Genomic DNA, 21,104 nt, shown 5'->3' with positions numbered 1-21,104 from the left:
TCTGTGTGTTTTCTTCAGTCAGTTTAACGTCTATTCACTCATGATAAGTGTTTTTGGACGGAAAGGAGTCAAGTAGTGTATAAAGGAAAGGGAATGCATGTGAATATTAGTGTTAAAAAAAGAAAAGAAAAAAAAGTGTGTGTGTGTCTGTGTGTCTGTGTCTGTGTATCTGTGTGGGACACACCACACCACACAGCACACCATATCACCCCACTTGAAGAGTTAACCTTTTTTTCATGGCATTGTGTACATTTCTGTGTGCAAGAGTCAAATGTTGGAATGTGTACTGTAGTGATATGTGTGTGGTTCTATAAACCGAGGTCCCGTGTGCAGCACGCACTTGGCGCACTGAAAAAGTTTGAGTTTTGTAGCTGCCTGCAGAGATCTGTCTAGCAGAGCGAAGAATGCCTTGTTGTCTGTTATGAAGAAATTGTTCTCGTTGAATTATAACTCGCTGGAACTCTTTTTTTTTTTTCAAAAATTTTGACTCTCAGATACAACCTATGGTACAATACGGCTCATGATTGTGGGGACTTGGTAGGAATGCTGCCATGTATTGCGAATCTGTTCACTTATTTGGTCTTAAAAAGTTTATGGGGATCAGTGAAATGAAAACACCAAATGATTTAGTTTATGGATAAACCGATAGACTGTACCCAATTTATGTTAATTCTGCTGTTAGATGCATTTGCTATTGGTTAAAATTACTGAAAATGAATATTCATAGACTGTCATGGGAATCTTACAATATGTTATATGATTTAGACCTAAGACTGAGGCAAACGAAATTGGGTTTCAAATGTACGAATGTGTTTGTATGAACCTGGATTTGGGTATCCATGGGAGTATCAAGAAGTAAGGTGATGAAAATCGATTTGTACAAATGTTTCGCCAAAGATTGATAGACTGTAGGTGGCAAGAGTGGGGTGAAGCCACATTCAATGAAGTGAAAGGTTTAGTGTGTATAGAATGTATATGTTTAATCATACAGTGAAAAGATACCTTTTGTATGACGTGAACAGACACCTGCAATGTACTCTGACCAGATTCAGATGTGGTATTTCTGATAGAAAAGTACACAGACATGGTTATAAACCGTGAATATTTCATAATTATTATGTCCTCTGTGCGAGGAATCCAGAGAGGATGAAGTTCATTTTGTTTTTGAAATGCCCTGCCCTAACAGACCTTCGAGTTGAATTTATCCCGAAAAAATATCGTACATATCCATGTCTGTTTACTGGATTATTACTGGTTTATTTTAAGTGAGCCTAAAGAAAATTTTCTGTTTTTGGTTGAAGCAGATAATAAAGTATTTTGAATTGAATCAGTGAATTACTGCTTTGTGTCCGTGTTGAAGCTCTTTGGAGCTTGTTCACAGGTCTTCTCACTTATTCCACTGAAAATGCATACGTGGTGCAAGATGTCGACAGTGACTAATAATAGCAATCAGGGTCAAATTTTGCAGGGAGCTCCTTCCAGTGTGCATCGAGCCTGTTCTTGAAAGCACTGACTGATGGGGCTGTGACCACACTGTCTGGCAGGCTGTTCCAGGTGGCGGTTACGCGCTGAACGAAGAAACTGCTTCTGGATGTTGAGTCTGCAGTGTGATTTGTCCAACTTCAGGCTGTGCCCTCTGGTATCTCTGCCTTGGTAGTAGCTGATGTGGGGGCGGCTGGTCAAGTACAGGCCATGCGTGTATTTGTACATGTCGATCATATCCCCCCCTGAGGCGGCGGTGCTCAAGACTGGGCAGGTTGAGTGCAGCAAGGCGCTCTGGATATGTTTATTGATGTCATCGACTGATAATGAAAAATGTGCAGTCTAGCTTTGTGTTTGTTTCGAGCACTTCAGCTGAGAGAAACACTAGTATCCGTCTAAAAACACTTATAGTGAGTAGACGTTAAACTGAAGATTAAAAAAAATCAAAAAACCCACTAGTATCCTAATTGTTGTGATAACCTACCTGGTGATGCTTATTGGGTTTTAACGCATGTTAAACTCAGTTCAGTTGTTATCGGTCCCTGTTCATATGGGGCTATGGCCTTAAATGAATAAATCATCTGAAATCTCTCTCTCTCTCTCTCTCTCTCTCTCTCTCTCTCTCTCTCTCTCTCTCTCTGTGCCACCCCATACCCCAACCGGCGCGGTCCCTTATCGATCTGTAATTCGGGTCAACTCTGGTTGTGTTTCAAGTGGTGGGTGTTTGTGTGAGTGGGATGGACGGTGAATTTTAGTTGAATTTGATTAAATTCGTGCGTTGGTGTGTGTGTGTGTGTGTGTGTGTGTGTGTGCATATCGCATGTGCGTACCGTGCGTACGTGCACGTGTGTGTGTGTGTGTGTGTGTGTGTGTGTGTGTGTGCGCGCGCGCTTTGTTTTAGTATATTTATCCACTGTAAGTTCTTATTTGACTTGTTGAAATGTCTTTCATGGTGCGCGTTTCATTTCATGTTGGTGTTTACAACGAGTCTCAGCTGTGATTACACAGGTTAATTTCCACTTTGGGTTGATACAGTGGTCGGTTTTGATTTGATTTGATTGGACTGGATTTGATCAGTGGCGGAGAAAGAGCCACCAAACTCTCCAGAGATCACAGGCTGATCAGTGGTGGCCGCACTCACGATCGGCCGGCCGGAAGAGAGGACTGACGAAACTAGAACTGATCGACGAATCAGACCTGCACCCCGCCGCCTCATCCTCCACACCCGCCCCCGCCCCCGCCCCCACTGTGATCCCCCAACTCCCCCCCGGCGGCCTCGATCCCCCGCCCTCCCCGACATAATCCCACCCACCCCCCTTTTTTAATTAATTTTTTTTTTTAATTGTTTTGATGTGTGGTGCATTCACTGAATGTGTTTCAGACTTATGTAATCTCTATGCAGGAGAGCGCAAGGATGAGTGACAATTTCCCTTCATTTATTCATTTGATCATTTATCTATCTTATATTTATTAATTCTCTGTTTATTTCTATATTTATTTCTCTCTCTCTTCTTTAAAAAACAAAACAAAATAAACAAACAAAAAAACATTATCTATTCAAACATTGTAGCCCTCTTTTTCTTTGTCGATTTCTTTGGCGGCCGAGGAGAGCAAACCGTGAACTTTGACCGTAGCCAAGGAATCTGACGTCATCTGAGTGGTAAACCACTGAGGTATTTTTAGCCCGGAAGCGTTGAATAAGGGAGACTAGTCAGGACTGAAATGTTTGGTTTAGAAATGAACGTTTGGTTTCTTTGCTTTTACTCCGAGATCTTGAGCTGATCGGAATGTTTTGCATCAGTTTGTGGTGAATGTAGCGCGACTTGGTAACTTACAAGCAACGGAAGATTCTCGTGTGACGCACAATGTCGCTGACTAATCATGAACATGATGACACATATCCTATTTTTGTAACCCGGTAGAGATCACCGAGATCCACACGCAAGAGAGACTGTAGACCCATTTTTGGAAATACATTCCAAGGCAAATATTTGTAGTAATATCAAGATCCTTCCTGCCCTCAGAACTTTTGTCCATTCCGATTACAATCCCGTGTAGAGGAACCAGTTTCTGTGAGTGGATTTTTTAAAATATTTTATTCTTATTTCATTTATTTTAACACATGTTCCTTACACTGTTAGAGAGAGAGAGAGCGAGTGTGTGTGTGTGTGTGTGTGTGTGTGTGTTCACATTTGTATGTATGTGTGTGTATGTATTGGTTGTTTACAACATAACAACCCAGAGTGTGTGAATTAGTTGGCCACAGCAGTGTACATCACTCTGTTATTCAGATGCAGATCTGTCAGTGCTTTCACAAGTTTCACAGCATGTGGTACAGCTGTATTATCAATGGTTTCTCCATCTATAGCTTAGTTGTGTGTTTTTTTTGTTAAGGACTATGACTCACAAACTAGGAAGCAAAATTACACTGGCTCAGTGCTGCAGTCTTGGGGGCTAGTTGGCCTTTGGGAACCATCCCAGTACCGACTGTCCTAAAACCTTCTTGGCTGAAAGAGTGGGGAAAACACTCTCCACTGTAATCAAATTCTAGCCCAGATAGTTGGGACAGTGGTCATACCTCCTCTGCTGTTCTAATGGTCATAGTCGAACACGACTGACTATCATTCATGTATAACATGCATATGCAGTTTGACTGAGTTCATTCCAAGAGACAGGTATAGTAAATATATCATATTTATCTATGATGATGGGTCTGGAAATAAGTTTAGGTTGCAACGCAGCATACATATATGACCATGGATATAGCATATGGCTGTATGTATTGTGTGCGCATGCATACAGTGTGTTTTAATCTATTTGATATGTATGAATGTGTATGGATAAGTTGTATCATTATATATATATATATATATATATATGGATGTATGTAATTTATATCACTGTATGTATATTTGTGCATCTGTGTAATTTGTATTATTCATTGCTGTGGATGTGTGTAGTGTGTGTCTTTGTAAAGTTGTGCATTTGAGTTATGTGTACACTTTATCAGTGTGTATGTGGATGTGTGTAATGTGTATTACTGTATCTATCAGTGTGCATTTGTGCTATGTTAAACCTTTTGGGTGTGTATGTGGATATGTTTAGTGTGTAAATTCTATATTATATGCATCAGAATGTGGTCTGTTTAACTTGGCAATCAATGGAAAGAGAAATCTGCCTGTGTTAACCAATGATGGTGTTACAAAATGTGAAATTTCCTTACTAGTATAAACCGGGTTATTGTGTAATCTGTACTTGCAGACTCCACCATAGTGTGTGTGTGTGTGTGTGTCACTGTATCAAGATACATGTGTTATCAATCTCTCTCTCTCTCTCTCTCTCTCTCTCTCTCTCTCTCTCTCTCTCTCTCTCTCTATATATATATATATATATATATATATATATATATATATAGTATATACTCTTTGTATATGTGAGGATATCAGTGTATAGTCTACACATATAATATATATATATATATCATTCTATATGTGTGTGTATGTATAATGTATGCAAAAACTATAGTGTGTGCCATGCACTGTATGTGTTGTGCATGCATGCAGTGTCGCTGTTTGTATGTGAATAGTCTGTATACATACATCAGTGTGTGTGTGTGCACACGTGTGTGTGTGTGTGCGTGCGTGCGTGCGTGCGTGCGCCCATGTGTGGGTGTGTGTGAGCGCGCGCGTGTGTGTGCACATGTGTGTGTGTGTGCGCGCGCGCATGCGCACATGCTACCCATTTGCCATTTCCATTATGTTGATCCTGTTTTCTTCCCTTTGATTGAGGTAAGATTACTTACCTGACTGTTGACCACAAGAAAAGAAAAAAAATATGATAAACTAAAGAAGTGCCTGAAACCTTCTTCCTGGGCTCTCCATAAGGAACCCAGGGAATAGTGCTGAGCCTGAAGTTTCTTTTGTCAGTCTTTTTTTTTTTTTTTTTTTTTTTTTTTAAACACTTTGTTTCATTTTGTTTGATTTCGACATGAAGACATGTAATGTATTTCATTGAAAATATCTTTTCACTGTCGCTCCTTGGTTGAGGTCTGTTGGCAGTGTCCATGACTGGTTGGATTGACTGGGATAGGTTCTGCAAGTGAAAAGGTTCTTTGTGTTATGATTTTTCTAATTTGTTTCTTTAAAAAGAAAAAAAAAATTAATTAGAAAAAAATAAATATTCGGAATAGTCAAGATTCAATGTATTCTGGTCATCATGGATTTTGTTTACTGTTGGTGTGCTTTTATTGAAATTCTGCACACACACACACACACACACACACACACACACATACACACACACACACACACACACACACACATTACATATTTATTGTATTATGATTTTTTTGTCACAACAGATTTCTCTGTGCAAAATTCGAGCCGCTACAGTGTACACCCACCCTGCAACAGAAAACGCACAAGGACCATGGCTAACACATTCCTGCAGGAGAAGATCAAATCGTTGAAAGGCAAAAAGGGGATACCCAAACGGAAGACAGACAGTGTGGACTCGGAGGGCAAGGTGGTAATAGAAGTGGACCCTCTGACAAACCGTCCGACAGCAGCGTGGACAAACTTGAGGGAGTCGCAAACTGCCCACCAGTTGTCCCCAGATACCTACCTGCAGAGGCCTCGACAGGACAACGTGCTTCGCTTCGTCTGCCTCTCGGACACGCACAGCATGGTGGAGGGGAGTAGAAGGGCCTTCCATGAGCGGATACCCGATGGAGACGTCCTGATCCACTGCGGAGACTTCTCCATGGGCGGTGATCCTTCAGAGATCATCCAGTTTGATAGTTTCATGGGTGAGGGTTTTGCTTTGTTTTGTTTTGTCACGTTTTTTGTTTGTGAACCTGTCTCCACCCTTTGCTTGCGTTCAGTGCTGGGTTTATATCAGTGACTGAATAAGCTTTTAGGTGGGTCAGCAGCAAAGTGAGAGCAGTGTGATCAGTTGTTTCTCCACTGAAATGGGAACCCATTCACAGCTTGGTCTTTTGTGAAGGACTATGACTCTCAAACTAGGAGGCAAGATTGCACTGACCTTTTGTACTGCAGCCTTGGGGGTGAGTTGGCCTTTGGGAACCATTCCAACTCTGACTGGCCTAAAGCCCTATTAACAGGGCATGAGACTGGGGATGTAACTTGGGCAAGACACTCTCCACTATGATATTCTAGCCCACATAATTAGGACAATTTACCCCCTCTGCAATTCTGATGGTCATAGTCGGACACGGATGACTGTCATGCCCCTTGCTGCTGTGGATGATCACTATTTGGAACTTAAGCTGATGGGTAAAAATGTATGCATATATATATATATATATATATATATATATATATATATATATATATATATATAAATATATATATATATATATATATATATATATATAAATATATATATATATATATATATATATATATATATATATATAAATATATATATATAGAGAGAGAGAGAGAGAGATAGATATATATAGATATAGATATATAGATATATGTATTTATGTATATCCATCCACCATTGTTTGCAGAACACATGCACATGCACTCGTGCATGCACTCATGTATGTGTTCCCATTTACAATCACTCATGCACACACACACCACACTCTCTCTCTTTGTCCCTCACACACACACACACACACACACACACACACACACACATTCACACACAAAAAACATTCTCCAGTGAATCACCAATCATTCTTTCATTCTGGTTTTTGCTGTTGTTGTTGTTGTTGTTGTTTTTTAATCAATACCAGTAAAATAAAAAGCATATAAGTTATACTTGAAATTGCAAGTCGTCATCCGCTATACAGAGCATGTCCTTCCCTTGTGACTGTCAGGTCGCCTGTCTCATCCCGTGAAGCTGGTCATAGCGGGAAACCACGAGATGACCTTTGAGGATTACTTCTACGGTGGCCATCCTGTTCTACTGCGTAAGCAACTGGGACTGTCACAGGAGGCCTCAACACAGGAAGTGGTCGCCGGATGCAAGGCACTCTTGCAGAACTCGCTGTATCTTGAAGACGAAGTGATCAGTATTTGTGGCATCAAACTTTACGGTAGCCCATGGTAGGTACTGAATTATTGCTTCATACGCTTATACTAGTTATGGTATATTTTAAAATCAGTTACTTTTTATGCGAAGTGTCTGTTATGTTGTATTTTACTCGAGTAGATGAATTTTGTTTTGTGTGTACAATGTGTAGTTCAGCTGAATTTTTCTTTTGTTTAATCTCTGTTGATTCTCTGTGTCAATTTTTTGTTTGTTTGTTTGAGGTAGATTAGTGGTGTGTGTGTGTGTGTGTGTGTGTGTGATGTACCATTTTTTGTGTGCTGTGAATATGTGGGTGGTGAATCAGTTTATCTCATTTTTATTATGATATCTTTGAAATGTTACATGTTTTTTCACTTCAAAGCATAGTGAACCTGCTCTTGAAAGTGGGGAACCATGCTACGCAAGCTTTCACATTATTATCATATTATTATATTATTTTTAGCAGGTTGAGGTGCACAGCTGCTGACTGCTGCCTTAGGATTGTGTGTTTGTTTTGGTGTGTTATTTTAGTTCTGTTCTTATTTGTGTGTGTGTGTTTTTGTATTTATTGTTCATTTTGTCTTGCATTTTTAGGGAGCTTAATAATAGTATTAGGAATATTATTATGATGATGACAATTATTATTATCATTATAATTGTTATTAGTGGTATCAGTATTGCTAATGTCATTAGTAATAGTAGTAGTATGAATGATGAATGATATATATGCATACTTATCAGGTGCCTATCCTTGGTTGGAGAACAAGCTCAAAATTCTTTACCAACACAGAGTCATTTGCACAGCAGGCTTTTTACCTGGGTAGAGCTGACTGACAGCTGCCATTGGGCGCTTGTCATTTGTTTCCTGTGTCATTCAATCAGGTTTCAGTCATGCACACATATGCTCATACAGACTTTTTTATTTTATGTGTATGGCCATTTTGATTATTTACCCTGCCATGAAGGCAGCCATACTCCGTTTTCGGGGACAAGCATGCTGGATATGTTCCTGTTTCTATAACCCACCGAACGCTAGATTACAGGATCTTTAACGTGCGTATTTGATCTTCTGTGTGTGTATACACACGAAGGGGGTCCAGGCACTAGGAGGTCTGCACATCTATTGACCTGGAAGATGAGAAAAATCTCCACCCTCTCTACCCACTAGGCGCTGCTAGTGAGATTCAAATCCGCAACCCCAAGATTGAAAGTCCAACACTTTAACCACTCGGTTGTTGCACCCGTAGCAGTAGTAGTAGTATTCATTTATCAGATCTGTCAGATGATAAAGTGGATGACATCTGCACATGACACCTGCACATGATAAAGTCGATTACATCTGCACATGATAAAGTGGATGACCTCTAACCATGACAAAGTGGATGACATCTGCACATGACAAAGTGAATGACATCTACACATGACAAAGTGGATGGCATCTACACATGGTCATGACATCTACACATGGTCATGACATCTACACATGACAAAGTGGATTACATCTACACATGACAAAGTGGATGACATCTACACATGGTCATGACATCTACACATGGTCATGACATCTACACATGACAAAGTGGATGACATCTACACATGGTCATGACATCTACACACAACAAAGTGGATAACATCTACACATGACAAAGTGGATGACATCTGCACATGGTCATGACATCTACACATGGCAAAGTGGACGATATTTACACATGACAAAGTGGACAGCATCTGCACATGGTCATGACATCTATACTTGACAAAGTGGACGACATCTGCACATGACAAAGTGGGTGACATCTGCACATGACAAAGTGGATGACATCTGCACATGGTCATGACATCTACACATGACAAAGTGGATGGCATCTACACGTGGTCATGACATCTACACATGACAAAGTGGATGGCATCTGCACATGGTCATGACATCTACACATGACAAAGTGGACGACATCTACACAAAGTGGACGACATCTACGCATGACAAAATGGACGACATCTACACATGACAAAGTGGATGACATCTACACATGGTCATGACATCTACACATGACAAAGTGGACGACATCTACACGTGGTCATGACATCTACACATGACAAAGTGGATGACATCTGCACATGGTCATGACATCTACACATGACAAAGTGGACGACATCTACACATGACAAAGTGGGTGACATCTGCACATGGTCATGACATCTACACATGACAAAGCAGATTACATCTGCACATGGTCATGACATCTACACATGACAAAGTGGACGACATCTACATATGACAAAGTGGACGACAGCCACACATGACAAAGTGGACAACATCTACACGTGGTCATGACATCTACACATGACAAAGTGGATGACATCTGCACATGGTCATGACATCTACACATGACAAAGTGGACGACATCTACACATGACAAAGTGGGTGACATCTGCACATGGTCATGACATCTACACATGACAAAGCAGATTACATCTGCACATGGTCATGACATCTACACATGACAAAGTGGACGACATCTACATATGACAAAGTGGACGACAGCCACACATGACAAAGTGGATGACATCTACGCATGACAAAGTGGACGACAGCTACACATGACAAAGTGGATGACAGCTGTGCCCACGCCGTGCAGGGTTCCCAGCTTTGGTTCCTGGGGCTTCAGCCTGACAAGGGGACAGAATCTGTTGGAAAAGTGGAACAGGATTCCCTCCGACACTGACATCCTCATCACCCACGGCCCCCCCTGTGGTGAGTAGAAAAGCTCACAGCTGCAGATGGCCATGCTGTTTGTGAAACCCTGTTTTTTGGGTGTGTTTTTTTTAAACAGTCCATCTCATGATTAAACAGCAATAAAGAGTAGTAACTCTCTCCCCATTCACAAGGTACACAACTTCAAGTCAGTGCTGCTTATGCAGCTGATTCAGCTAGCACACAGGTGGAGTATAAGAGGGACACTGCCACAGACCCAGACACTTCGTCTCACGGCTGAGTTTTCTCTCTTCCTCTCTGTCTCTCTCTTTGTGCTCTGCTCTTTTTTTTTTCTTTTTTTCTTTTTTTCTTTCTTTCTTTTTTTCAGTCTGTTCAGTTAGAATAATTACTTTCATTTGTATTCTGATGCATTCTGCTGTTTGTGTGTATGTATGTATGTGTTGGGCGGTGCGGGGTAGGGCAGGGGAGGGGGGAATGTGAGTGACATGTGGGCAAGTGATAGAAGTTGCATTAGACCAGTTATTTTCCGGTCAAAAGTCGCGTTAGCGAGGTGGTCATGATACAGAGCTATTTTGTATAATAAAGTGTATCGGTCATGATGGCACAGTTTTGATATGTATGTCTGTGAACCGTGTGGTACCAGTTTTCACATGATGAGACTCATTTTGTACTTTTCACATCATGAGACTCACTTTGTACTTTTCACATCATGGGACTCATTTTTGTACTTTTCACATCATGAGACTCATTTTTGTACTTTTCACGTTATGAGACTCACTTTGTACTTTTCACGTTATGAGACTCACTTTGTAATTTTCACATCATGAGACTCATTTTTGTACTTTTCACATTATGAGACTCATTTTGTAATTTTCACGTTATGAGACTCACTTTGTAAGACTCACTTTGTAATTTTCACATTATGAGACTCACTTTGTAATTTACACATTATGAGACTCATTTTGTACTTTTTCACATTATGAGACTCATTTTGTACTTTCCACATTATGAGATTCATTTTGTACTTTCCACATTATGAGACTCATTTCTGTGGGTGCATTGTAGGAGCCAACCACAGCCCCCCCTCCCCCCTCACACCTGAGGGTCCCGGGTTCGAGTCATGGTGACGGCGCCTGGTGGGTAAAGGGTGGAGATTTTTACGACCTCCCAGGTCAACATATGTGTAGACCTGCTAGTGCCTGAACCCCCTTCGTGTGTATATGCAAGCAGAAGATCAAATACGCACGTTAAAGATCCTGTAATCCATGTCAGTGTTCGGTGGGTTATGGAAACAAGAACATACCCAGCATGCACACCCCCGAAAACGGAGTATGGCTGCCTACATGGCGGGGTAAAAACAGTCATACACGTAAAAGCCCACTCGTGTGCATACGAGTGAACGTAGGAGTTGCAGGCCACGAACGCAGAAGAAGAAGAAGAAGAAGTTGTTTCTTTTCTTCACTGCCTGTCACAGACTGCTGTCCCCTTGTTGTGCAGGTTACGGGGATTCCGTGCCGGGGGGTGATCATGCAGGATGCGTGGAGCTGCTGAACACTGTGGTGAAACGTGTCAAGCCCAAGTTCCATGTCTTTGGTCACATTCACAGTGGTGAGCGTTGTTTCCTGTGACTACGAAACAAGAAAACAAGCAATCAGTTTCAGTTTTCTTTTTTTTTTTCTTTTTTTATAACTTTTTTTTTTAATTTTCCAAAAAAACATGTATAAAATACAGAGAATAGTATGAAACAAACAATATAAAACGAACAGTAGCATCTTCCACTACAGAGAGCGAGATAAAACAAAACAAAACAAAACAGACTAAACAAGGCAAAACAAATCTGTAACAACAACAACATCAACAACAACAACAACAAAAAAAGGAAGATTTGTCCAATCATTCAATCAATCAATGTTTACACATTAATGATTGTAGTAATCATGATGATTTAAGATGACATTAATAATAAATAGCCTGGACCAGTTGTAACATAGCAACAGCATCAACTGTGTCAACTATCACAGTAATGGTATCTAGGGTAAGGCGAAAGCGAGTGGTGGCATTATAATATCATAATCATAAGGAGCATGAGTAAACCACTTCTGCATTATTGGAAAAGAAAGCTTGTAGTTAATGACATTGTAAAGACAACAACCACCATAAAAGTTCAAAAAAATAAACAAATAATACCTATAAGAAATAAATAAAGACCTGTTAGTACAAAGTAAGGACTGTTATACAGAATGATAACTATGAATCTTTGTCAGATGTCCTGACCTGCAGCATATCCCAACGCTGTTGGTGAGGCCTTGAGTGTATGCATGTTTGTGCACCTCTCAGAGTGTACCTATACAGAATATTGTCAGAGGACTACTCTTTTGTTGCCGTGGGTTCTTTTTTCCAGTGCGCCAAGTGTGTGTGCTGCACACAGGACCTCGGTTTTATTGTCTCATCTGAGTGACCAGATTCTTGGTTTATGTTTTTTTTCCAGTCAAATTTTGGAGAAAGTGTGAGAGTGAAATTCGAACCCAGACCCTACAGACACTGTATTGGTGGATGAGCGTTTTAACCATTCTGCCCACTTCCTCCTGTGTGTGTGTGTCTGTGGGTGTGTAGGTGTGTGTATGTGTGGTGTGTCTCTGTGTGTGTGCAGATGCATGTGTGAAGAAGCAAAACGGGAATCAAACATACAACTCTGCACTGCTTTTGAGTCCTGCCTATCGCTAACAGCAAAGTGAGAGCTGTATTATCAATGGTTTCTCCAGTCAATGGGAAACCATTTACAGCTTAGTCTTTTGTGAAGGACTATGACTCTCAAACTAGGAGGCAAAATTGCACTGGCTCTTAGTGCTGCAGCCTTGTGGACTAGTTGGCCTTTGGGGAACCATCCCAACGCCGACTGTCCTAAAACCCTCTTGGCCGAGAGAGTGGGGATGTAACTTGGGCAAGACACTCTCCACTATAATCAAATTCTAGCCCAAATAGTCAGAACAGCAGTTGCCTCCTCTGCTGTTCTGATGGTCATAGTCGGACACGACTGACTATCATATATATATTTATATCAGGAAATAAGGGGGATGTAAACCAAGCACAAATAAATACAGGAAACATAATTATAAAAAAAAAGAGAGATAATAATAACAGATGTTGATTTAACAGCTGCTTTCTGACTGCCAGCCTCTGTCTGTCTTCTCTGTAAAAGCTTTTTGTTTTTGTTTTTGACTCACTTGTGTAAACAAAGTGAGTCTATGTTTTAACCTGGTGTTCGGTTGTCTGTGTGTGTGTGTCCGTGTGTCTGTGTGTCCGTGGTAAACTTTAACATTTTGACATTTTCTCTGCAAATACTTTGTCAGTTGACACCAAATTAGGCATAAAAATAGGAAAAATTCAGTTCTTTCCAGTCATCTTGTTTAAAACAATATTGCACCCCTGGGATGGGCACAAAAAAATTTAAAAAAAGAAGCCTAATTATATGCAAACTGCATTTACTGTTATATTTTTATTTGTTGTATTCTCTAAACTTGGCACTTTGATCTCATATTCTGACACAACAGGAGCAGTCATTATTATCAATTTTTGTTCAAACGGGAACTTCTTTTGCTAAGCATGGAATTTTTATTTATTTTGCAAATGTTTTGGTGCAGATAGTAAAAAAGGGAAATTACTCTGTAATTAATGCAAGGGGACTTAATTTATCACAAGTGAGTCTTGAAGGCCTTGCCTCTCTTGTTTCTTTTGGTTCAAATCTAGGAGGTGCAAGTGAAAACGTTAACATACACGGTAATTGTTTTGTCCTGCAGAAGATAGGATTCCTGTTTAAAGGTAGGTGGACGTCCTGCGAGAGAGAGATGAAACAAGATTTGAAAGACTTTATTTCAAACTGGAGATGCAGTGATTGTCGTTGGAAACCATCACAACAAAGTCTGCTATTGGTTATTAATATTTTCCTTTCTGTTACGGTGTTTGTGGGTGTGTTTGTGTGTTTCAGTTTCAGTTTCTCAAGGAGTCGTCACTGCGTTTGGGCAAATCCATATGCGCAGCACCACATCTCTTAGGCAGATGCCTGACCAGCAGCATAACCCAACACGCTTAGTCAGGCCTTGAGTGCATGCTTATATATATATACTCTTGTTGCCATGGGTTCTTTTTCAGTGTGCCAAGTGCGTGCTGCACACGGGATCTCAGTTTATCATCTTATCCGAACAACTAGACTCAATTTGATTTTCCTGTCAAACCTGGGAGAAAGAGCGAGAGCGGGATTCGAACCCAGACCCTCAGGGACTTTGTTCTGGCAGATGAGCGCCTTAACCATTCTGCCACCTTCCTCCTGTGTGTGTGTGTCTGTGGGTGTGTGTGTGTCTGTGGGTGTGTAGGTGTGTGTATGTGTGGTGTGTCTCTGTGTGTGTGCACATGCATGTGTGTGTAGTGTTGTGTGTGTGTGTTTGTGTGCATGTGTGTGTGGTGTGTCTTTGTGTCTGTGTGCATGCACATTTTTGTGTGTGTGTTGTGTGTGTGTGCGTGTGCATGTGTGCATATATCATGCAGTGTAATGTGACTGGTTGTGTGAGGAAAATGAGAGGGAATAAAGGATGATACGGTGTGTGTGAGTGTGTGTGTGTGTGCATGCGTGCATGTGTGTGTGTGTGTGTGTGTGTGTGTGCATACAACATCATGCAGTGTAATGCAACGGGTTGTGTGAGGGAAATGAAAGAGAATAGAGAATGATAAGGGGTGAATGTGAGTGGTGTGCGTGGTGTGGACGTGTGTGGTCAGCAACTTCTACATTCACTGGTGTACATGCACAAGGAGGCTTTCATATGCATGACTGTTTTTACCTCGCCATATTGGCAGCTATACTCTCATTTTCGTAGGTAAGTCGTATCTTGATAGGTATGTTTTGGTAAAATGATGGAATCAAACGTACAATGTCTGACGTCCATGTTGCAGGTTACGGAATGTGGAGCAACGGCACAACCACCTTCATCAATTCTGCAATATGCGACAACAGGTACAAAGCCAAGCGTGACCCCGTCGTGTTCGACTACCCTCTGCCCTGGGGGTACACTCGCCAGGACTTTGCTCGTCTCTCCACGGAATCCCTCCGTGAGGCCAGGAACACAGCAGCAGAGCTTTCCCAGGCGATGAACTGCAGCCTGTGCATTGATGGTAGCAATACAACGATCAGCAGAAAACCACCGGAGAGTGACAGAGGTGGGGATGACAGTTCCCAGGGAGGAAGAAGTAGAACTGAAAATGGTGCTGGTGCTGGTGCTGGTGCTGATGCTGATGCCGGTTGTGTTGATGGTGATGTGGAAGGTGTCGGCGCTGGCGGGAAGGGGGCAGGGAGGAAAAATGGTGACAGACACGGAACATAACCCCCACAATCAGTGTGCTGCCGAGACAAACGTTCAGTCACAGAAGTGGAGTGATGGCCTAGAGGTAACGCGTCCGCCTAGGAAGCGAGAGAATCTGAATGTGCTGGTTCGAATCACGGCTTGGCCGCCGATGTTTTCTCCCCCTCCACTAGACCTTGAGTGGTGGTCTGGACGCTAGTCATTCGGATGAGACGATAAACCGAGGCCCCGTGTGCAGCATGCACTTAGCGCATGTAAAAGAACCCACAGCAACTAAAGGGTTGTTCCTGGCAAAATTCTGTAGACTGAAAAATCCACTTCGATAGGAAAAACAAATAAAACTGCACGCAGGAAAAAATACACAAAAAAAAATGGGTGGCGCTGTAGTGTAGCGACGCGCTCTCCCTGGGGAGAGCAGCCTGAATTTCACACAGAGAAATCTGTTGTGATAAAAAGAAATACAAATACAAAGTACACCGTACTGTGAGTTCTGATTTGATGCAGCCTGTGTTGGATGTTGTGTGATCCAGTCTCCCCATCTCATTATGATAAACACTTGATAGTCTTCATCAAGTGTCTAAACCTACAGCTCCAGTCGGTTTACGAACAATGAACAGCATACAATATATCCATTAATAAATCCTTATATCATTCCTTCTGTTTACCCATCTCTGTTTACTGACATGGTTGTCACTGACAGCAGACTCTTCCACACTCATCTTCAGCATCCTCAGGTAAGGAACAGACTGTCTGCTGGTTGTATATCTTTCACACCTGCCTTGTCAGTTTCCACCTGTTCTGATGTGACGACTGTTGTGAACTGTCTTTCGTTCAGTCAAAACTGTCTTACAAAAAGTACCATCCTACAATTCATAGGCTTTATACCAATTAATCAGTCAATCACTTTCATGTCTCGAACACACAGTGTACATAAATTTGCCTTTATGCTTGTCATAATAGAAGGAAAAGAAGTCAAAGCCTTTTTTTTTTTTTTTTTTGTACATCAGATTAAGAGTCATTTCATCATAAATGTAATATCAAAATTTAAAACCAGTGTGGACAATCACTGGTACAGGTATTCTGTGGTGGAGAAGGAGATGGGGGACAGGGTATTCTGAGTGTACCAGTGTAAGAGGGTTTTTTTCTTCAAGATATTTCTTAGTTATTTTATAGATTGTTCTGGTATGCTTTGAATAAATGGATACATTTTGAGAATTCTACATGGTAATCACTACATGAGTGTTGTTAATACAGTTCAGTTATTTATTTATTTATTTATTTTTCATGTTTGTTTGTTTCTTTTGTTTGCGATCCTCCATGCCACAATACACCAGAGCAGATGAAAGGCAATGCAGATGTGTGTGATTAAGTGAAACTCTGTGTTGTTGTGGCATGTTGGTGTGTTAGTGTGAGCAGACACATGTGCCCATGTACCTTAGATTCTTGCATGCATGCGTGAGTGACGCAGCACCTGAATATTTAGAAATTCACGTTTTATTGAAAAGAGAAGATCATACTGTACTTCACCCCCGAAAACAGAGTATGGTTGCCTGCATGGTGGGGTAAAAACGGTCATACACGTAAAAGCCCACTCGTGTGCATAATTATGAGTGAACGTGGGAGTTGTAGCTCAAGAACAGAAAAGAAGAAGTAGAAAAATATACTGTACTGCGATATTGATGTGATACTTTACAACCAAAGAATGGGTTTGACCAATGGATTTCTAAAGCCAGATTGCTGATGGTCACATTGAAAAATCCAGCTTTTGTTGATGCAGCAATGCAGCGTACTTAAATGTACACATTGACGTAAGTGGTGGGTACCTGATGATTTGTTTGAAAAAGTTGCTACTTCCCTGTGGGATATAAAGAAGAGGCAGGTCAGGTCAGGGGGATAGCCCTTGCTACTCGTACCATGTAACCCAGTACTACCTGCCGTATGTGAAGTCTCCCAACGATGGACCAGGCGGAGGAGGAAACCTTTCCCAACGGCTATGAAGGCGGAAGAGGATGACCAAAGGGCAGGGGGAGCTCTTATCCTTGGCTGGAAGTCCCCCTAGGAGACCTGCACCTGCCGAGGCCGTCCTACACGTGGCAGCATCTGCACCTGTTGGACTGTGAGCATCGGTAGGCGAGAGAGTGGGGAAGGGACTGCACAACTCCTCCTCACTAGAAAAAAAAAAAAAAGTCACCTGTGCTGGTCAGGCAACCACGAGGACACACATCGACAGATAAGCCTGCCTGCCTACTCATCCGTCGGACTGACAGGAGACTCCATCATCATAAAGAAGAGACCAGTCTGCATGCTTTGACCTTTCCTTGAAACTGAAACTGAAGCTGTATTAACCCCTTGCATGCCCCAGGACACAAATTTCCACCCCCTTCTGGTGCCCCAAAATGCCCCATGAGGGGAACACCTGTCGGCATTATTGTAAGAATTTTCCTATCGCATAGTCATTGCATCCACGTAAAATGGACATAATTGAATAGTGTGCTCATTTTCCTTTCAGAAAAGTGTAAGTCAGTAGTTTACTTTTTTTTTTTTTTTGTATTACCACCCTCTGAGGCCAAAAACCCCTTGGCAAATTGTTGTCACAGAGCATGAAATAGGTTTGGCTCTAAGAAGGTTAAAGAAAGAAAGGGTATATAAGAACCATTTGAGATTATATGATATTTCTTCTTTTTTACTTTTTGGGGGTTTTGTTGTTGTTGTTGTTGTTGTTTTTGCCTTCTAAGAAAATGACTGTATTGTGTAAAGGAACAGTATTGTTTGATTTGAAAAAAAACAAAACAATGACAGTCTGTTATGTCAAGGGACATAGTGATTTGAAAGGAAATAAGTCTGTTGTGTAAAGGGACATAATTATCATGGTATGATTGGAAAAAAAAATGGCAGTCTGAACATAATCAAAGATGGACAAGTGATTTTAAGGAAACAAAGAACATACTAGCATGCACACCCCTTACATGATGGGGGGAAACAAAACAGTACTACAGATAAAAATGTTATATGTCTATGTGAGTGTGTGTATGCATGCACACTTCCATGTGAACTGCAGACTGTGCAAGTATATAAATATATATGTGTGTTGTTACCAGTTCCAACTGTTTCAAACAGTGGTTTAGGTTTGTGCTTTTACGGCTTCCAACACTTCTAAGTGTTGTGTTTTTAAGCTGTTTCAGTGTGTCCGTGAAACCCTACCTCTTCTGTTCCACATATTGCAGATGAAACAGTTTGAAACTCAATGTAGGCCCTCTCAAGGAAAAAAACAAACAAAAAACGGGTGGCCCCAAAACGGCAGTCTATATACAACTGCTGTGATATTTTCATCATTATAAACTTGTTACTCAGTGTGCAGTTTTGTTTTTAGAAAAGGGGGTCTTTCTTTTTCTTTTCTTTTTTTCTTTTTTTTCTTTTTTATTGATCTCTGTGATTTATGTCTGTACAGATCATACATATGAAAGAAATGTATCCATGATAATTATGTTACAGATCATAACTGCTGGGTCCTTTTGTATGTCAGTGTTGTTTGCAGTGATAGTGACAAGTAATTCTTGTGCAATGTTATTACTACCATTTCATATTTTTGTCACTGTACCATTTCAGTCACCATGACAGCACTTTGTCATGATTCACATCAAACACTTAGGTGACCTGTTCGTAAGCAATAATTATGTCATTTTGATACATTGAGTTTCAGGTATGTTTGATTAGTGCTCTCCTGTTTTGAGTGTTTTTTTCCATTGCCTGCTTTGTTCATATGTTTACTATTTTACACATGTTACCTTTTATCTGCTGTGCTATTCACAGTTTGACGGTTTGAACCATTGTGTTGAGTTATATTTTGGATAAATGGTTTATACTTTCAGTGTCTGTATCACAAAATGACACCATATCTTTCAGATCTTCTCCATCTGTATCATCTCGCTAGGTCACTGAGCTCAGTTGACACCTCTCTGCCGATAGTTCCTCGGTTCTCCCTTGTTCCTTGATACCTTTGGCCAAACAATTCTTTCTCTGTCTTTGCCCCCACAGTCTGGAACTCCCTGCCCTCAGAAAAACCCAGTGTTTTTCAGCTCTCAAAAAGAATTTAAAGACACGCCTATTTCTACTTCACCGGGCATGATGCATACAAATGAGTGCCTGTTTGTGTATGGTTTATGTGTTGTGGGGAGGATGTGACTGCTTTTAAATTTTGCATTCTAAAATGTAGATTTTTTTAAATTTTTTTTTTTATTGTATTGTGATGCGTGTGACTGGTACTAAGAGTTGGAAGTGAATTTTCTGTTATTGTGATGTGGTTTTTTGGTTATTGTGATATCGGGGAGTATTGTTAAAGGGTTTCTAAGTATTGTGATGATATTGCATTATTTATGCTTTTTCATGGGATATGAATGATGAGTGAGACTATATTGTGTGTGTGTGTGTGTGTGTGTGTATGTGTGTGTGTGTAAATTTTGTGCTTGAGTGTTTGGCTGGCTGAATGTAAAGGGCTATGCATGTAAGTTTTCTTTTTTTTTTCATGTTAGTGTTTAAATGCCTGTTTTAAACTCAGTATTTACATTGTACAGCACAATTGAGCATGTTTTACATGAAAATGCGCTTTATGAATTATGTTATTATTATTATTATTATCATTATATTAAAGACAGACTGAATGAAAATCAAAACGGAGTTGGGGTTTTGGGGTGGGTTTTTTTTGGTATATTTTGCTGGCTATTATTTCTCACACAGACCACGAAGGCTGAGCATCTGCTCAGTCGTGCTTCTCCCACTGCAGAACCCAGCTTGATCTTCTGCAATGAGTTCTTCAGCCTGTTGTCTGAGTCTGTTCACGGTTACTCTGAGCATCTCTTTGCTTCCATGGCTGATCACACTTACAGTTCTTTAACTCACTCAGTACGGCCAATCCTCTCTTCTCCTCAACACAGACCCCTCGGATGTCCAGTGGGTGTCTCAATGACCCAACCTTTAGCTTTTGTCGTCAGAATTGTGGTATTCTCTGTCAACATTCACTTCTTCAGTATAAGAGCCTTCCGCTTGAAATACTTTGATGATGGTAATTGGGGTGAAACGCTGTTAACGTTGTCCCTTTCGCCGTTTGTATGGAGAGAGTTAATTCTGTCTTTGAAATTTACCCTGCAAGCGACAAGGTACACAACTTCGAACCACTGCTGCAGTGTAGATTTAGTGGTTATTTCCCTTGGACTCCATGGTTTTAAAAAAAAGCAAAAGATTTCAACCAGGAGATTGTTGGCAAGATAGTAGTGGGTAAATTAAACATGTTGCTGGTTTAGTTCCAAGTTGTGGTATGGTCACACTACCCACAACAAATAAACCTTTATGACAATGATGTGGATTTAAGTCTTTTTGCATTTCACTTAAAATCGTGTGTGTGTTTGTGTGTGTGTGTGTGTGTGTGTGTGCCGTGGAAGCTGCGATACATAGACTAGAAATGAGTGTGTGGAGGAGGGGGGTAGAGGAGGTGCAGGGTAATGTATGTGTGTGTG

At 40.9% G+C, this 21,104-nt stretch overlaps 1 protein-coding gene across 1 annotated transcript; it reads left to right on the top strand.

The window, feature by feature from the left end:
- Positions 1–3,227: 3,227 nt before the first annotated feature.
- On the top strand, positions 3,228–21,104 carry LOC143282088 (metallophosphoesterase MPPED2-like). Its single transcript, XM_076587571.1, has 6 exons — positions 3,228–3,554; positions 5,843–6,289; positions 7,334–7,562; positions 10,167–10,282; positions 11,741–11,851; positions 15,188–21,104. Exons 2-6 carry the CDS (start codon positions 5,911–5,913, stop codon positions 15,613–15,615), a joined length of 1,263 nt encoding a protein of 420 aa, XP_076443686.1. The 5' UTR covers positions 3,228–3,554; positions 5,843–5,910; the 3' UTR covers positions 15,616–21,104.

The sequence above is a fragment of the Babylonia areolata genome, chromosome 5 (genome assembly GCF_041734735.1).
Source record: "Babylonia areolata isolate BAREFJ2019XMU chromosome 5, ASM4173473v1, whole genome shotgun sequence".
In the NCBI taxonomy this organism is placed as follows: domain Eukaryota; kingdom Metazoa; phylum Mollusca; class Gastropoda; order Neogastropoda; family Buccinidae; genus Babylonia; species Babylonia areolata.
This window is presented reverse-complemented; position numbering and strand designations above follow the sequence as displayed.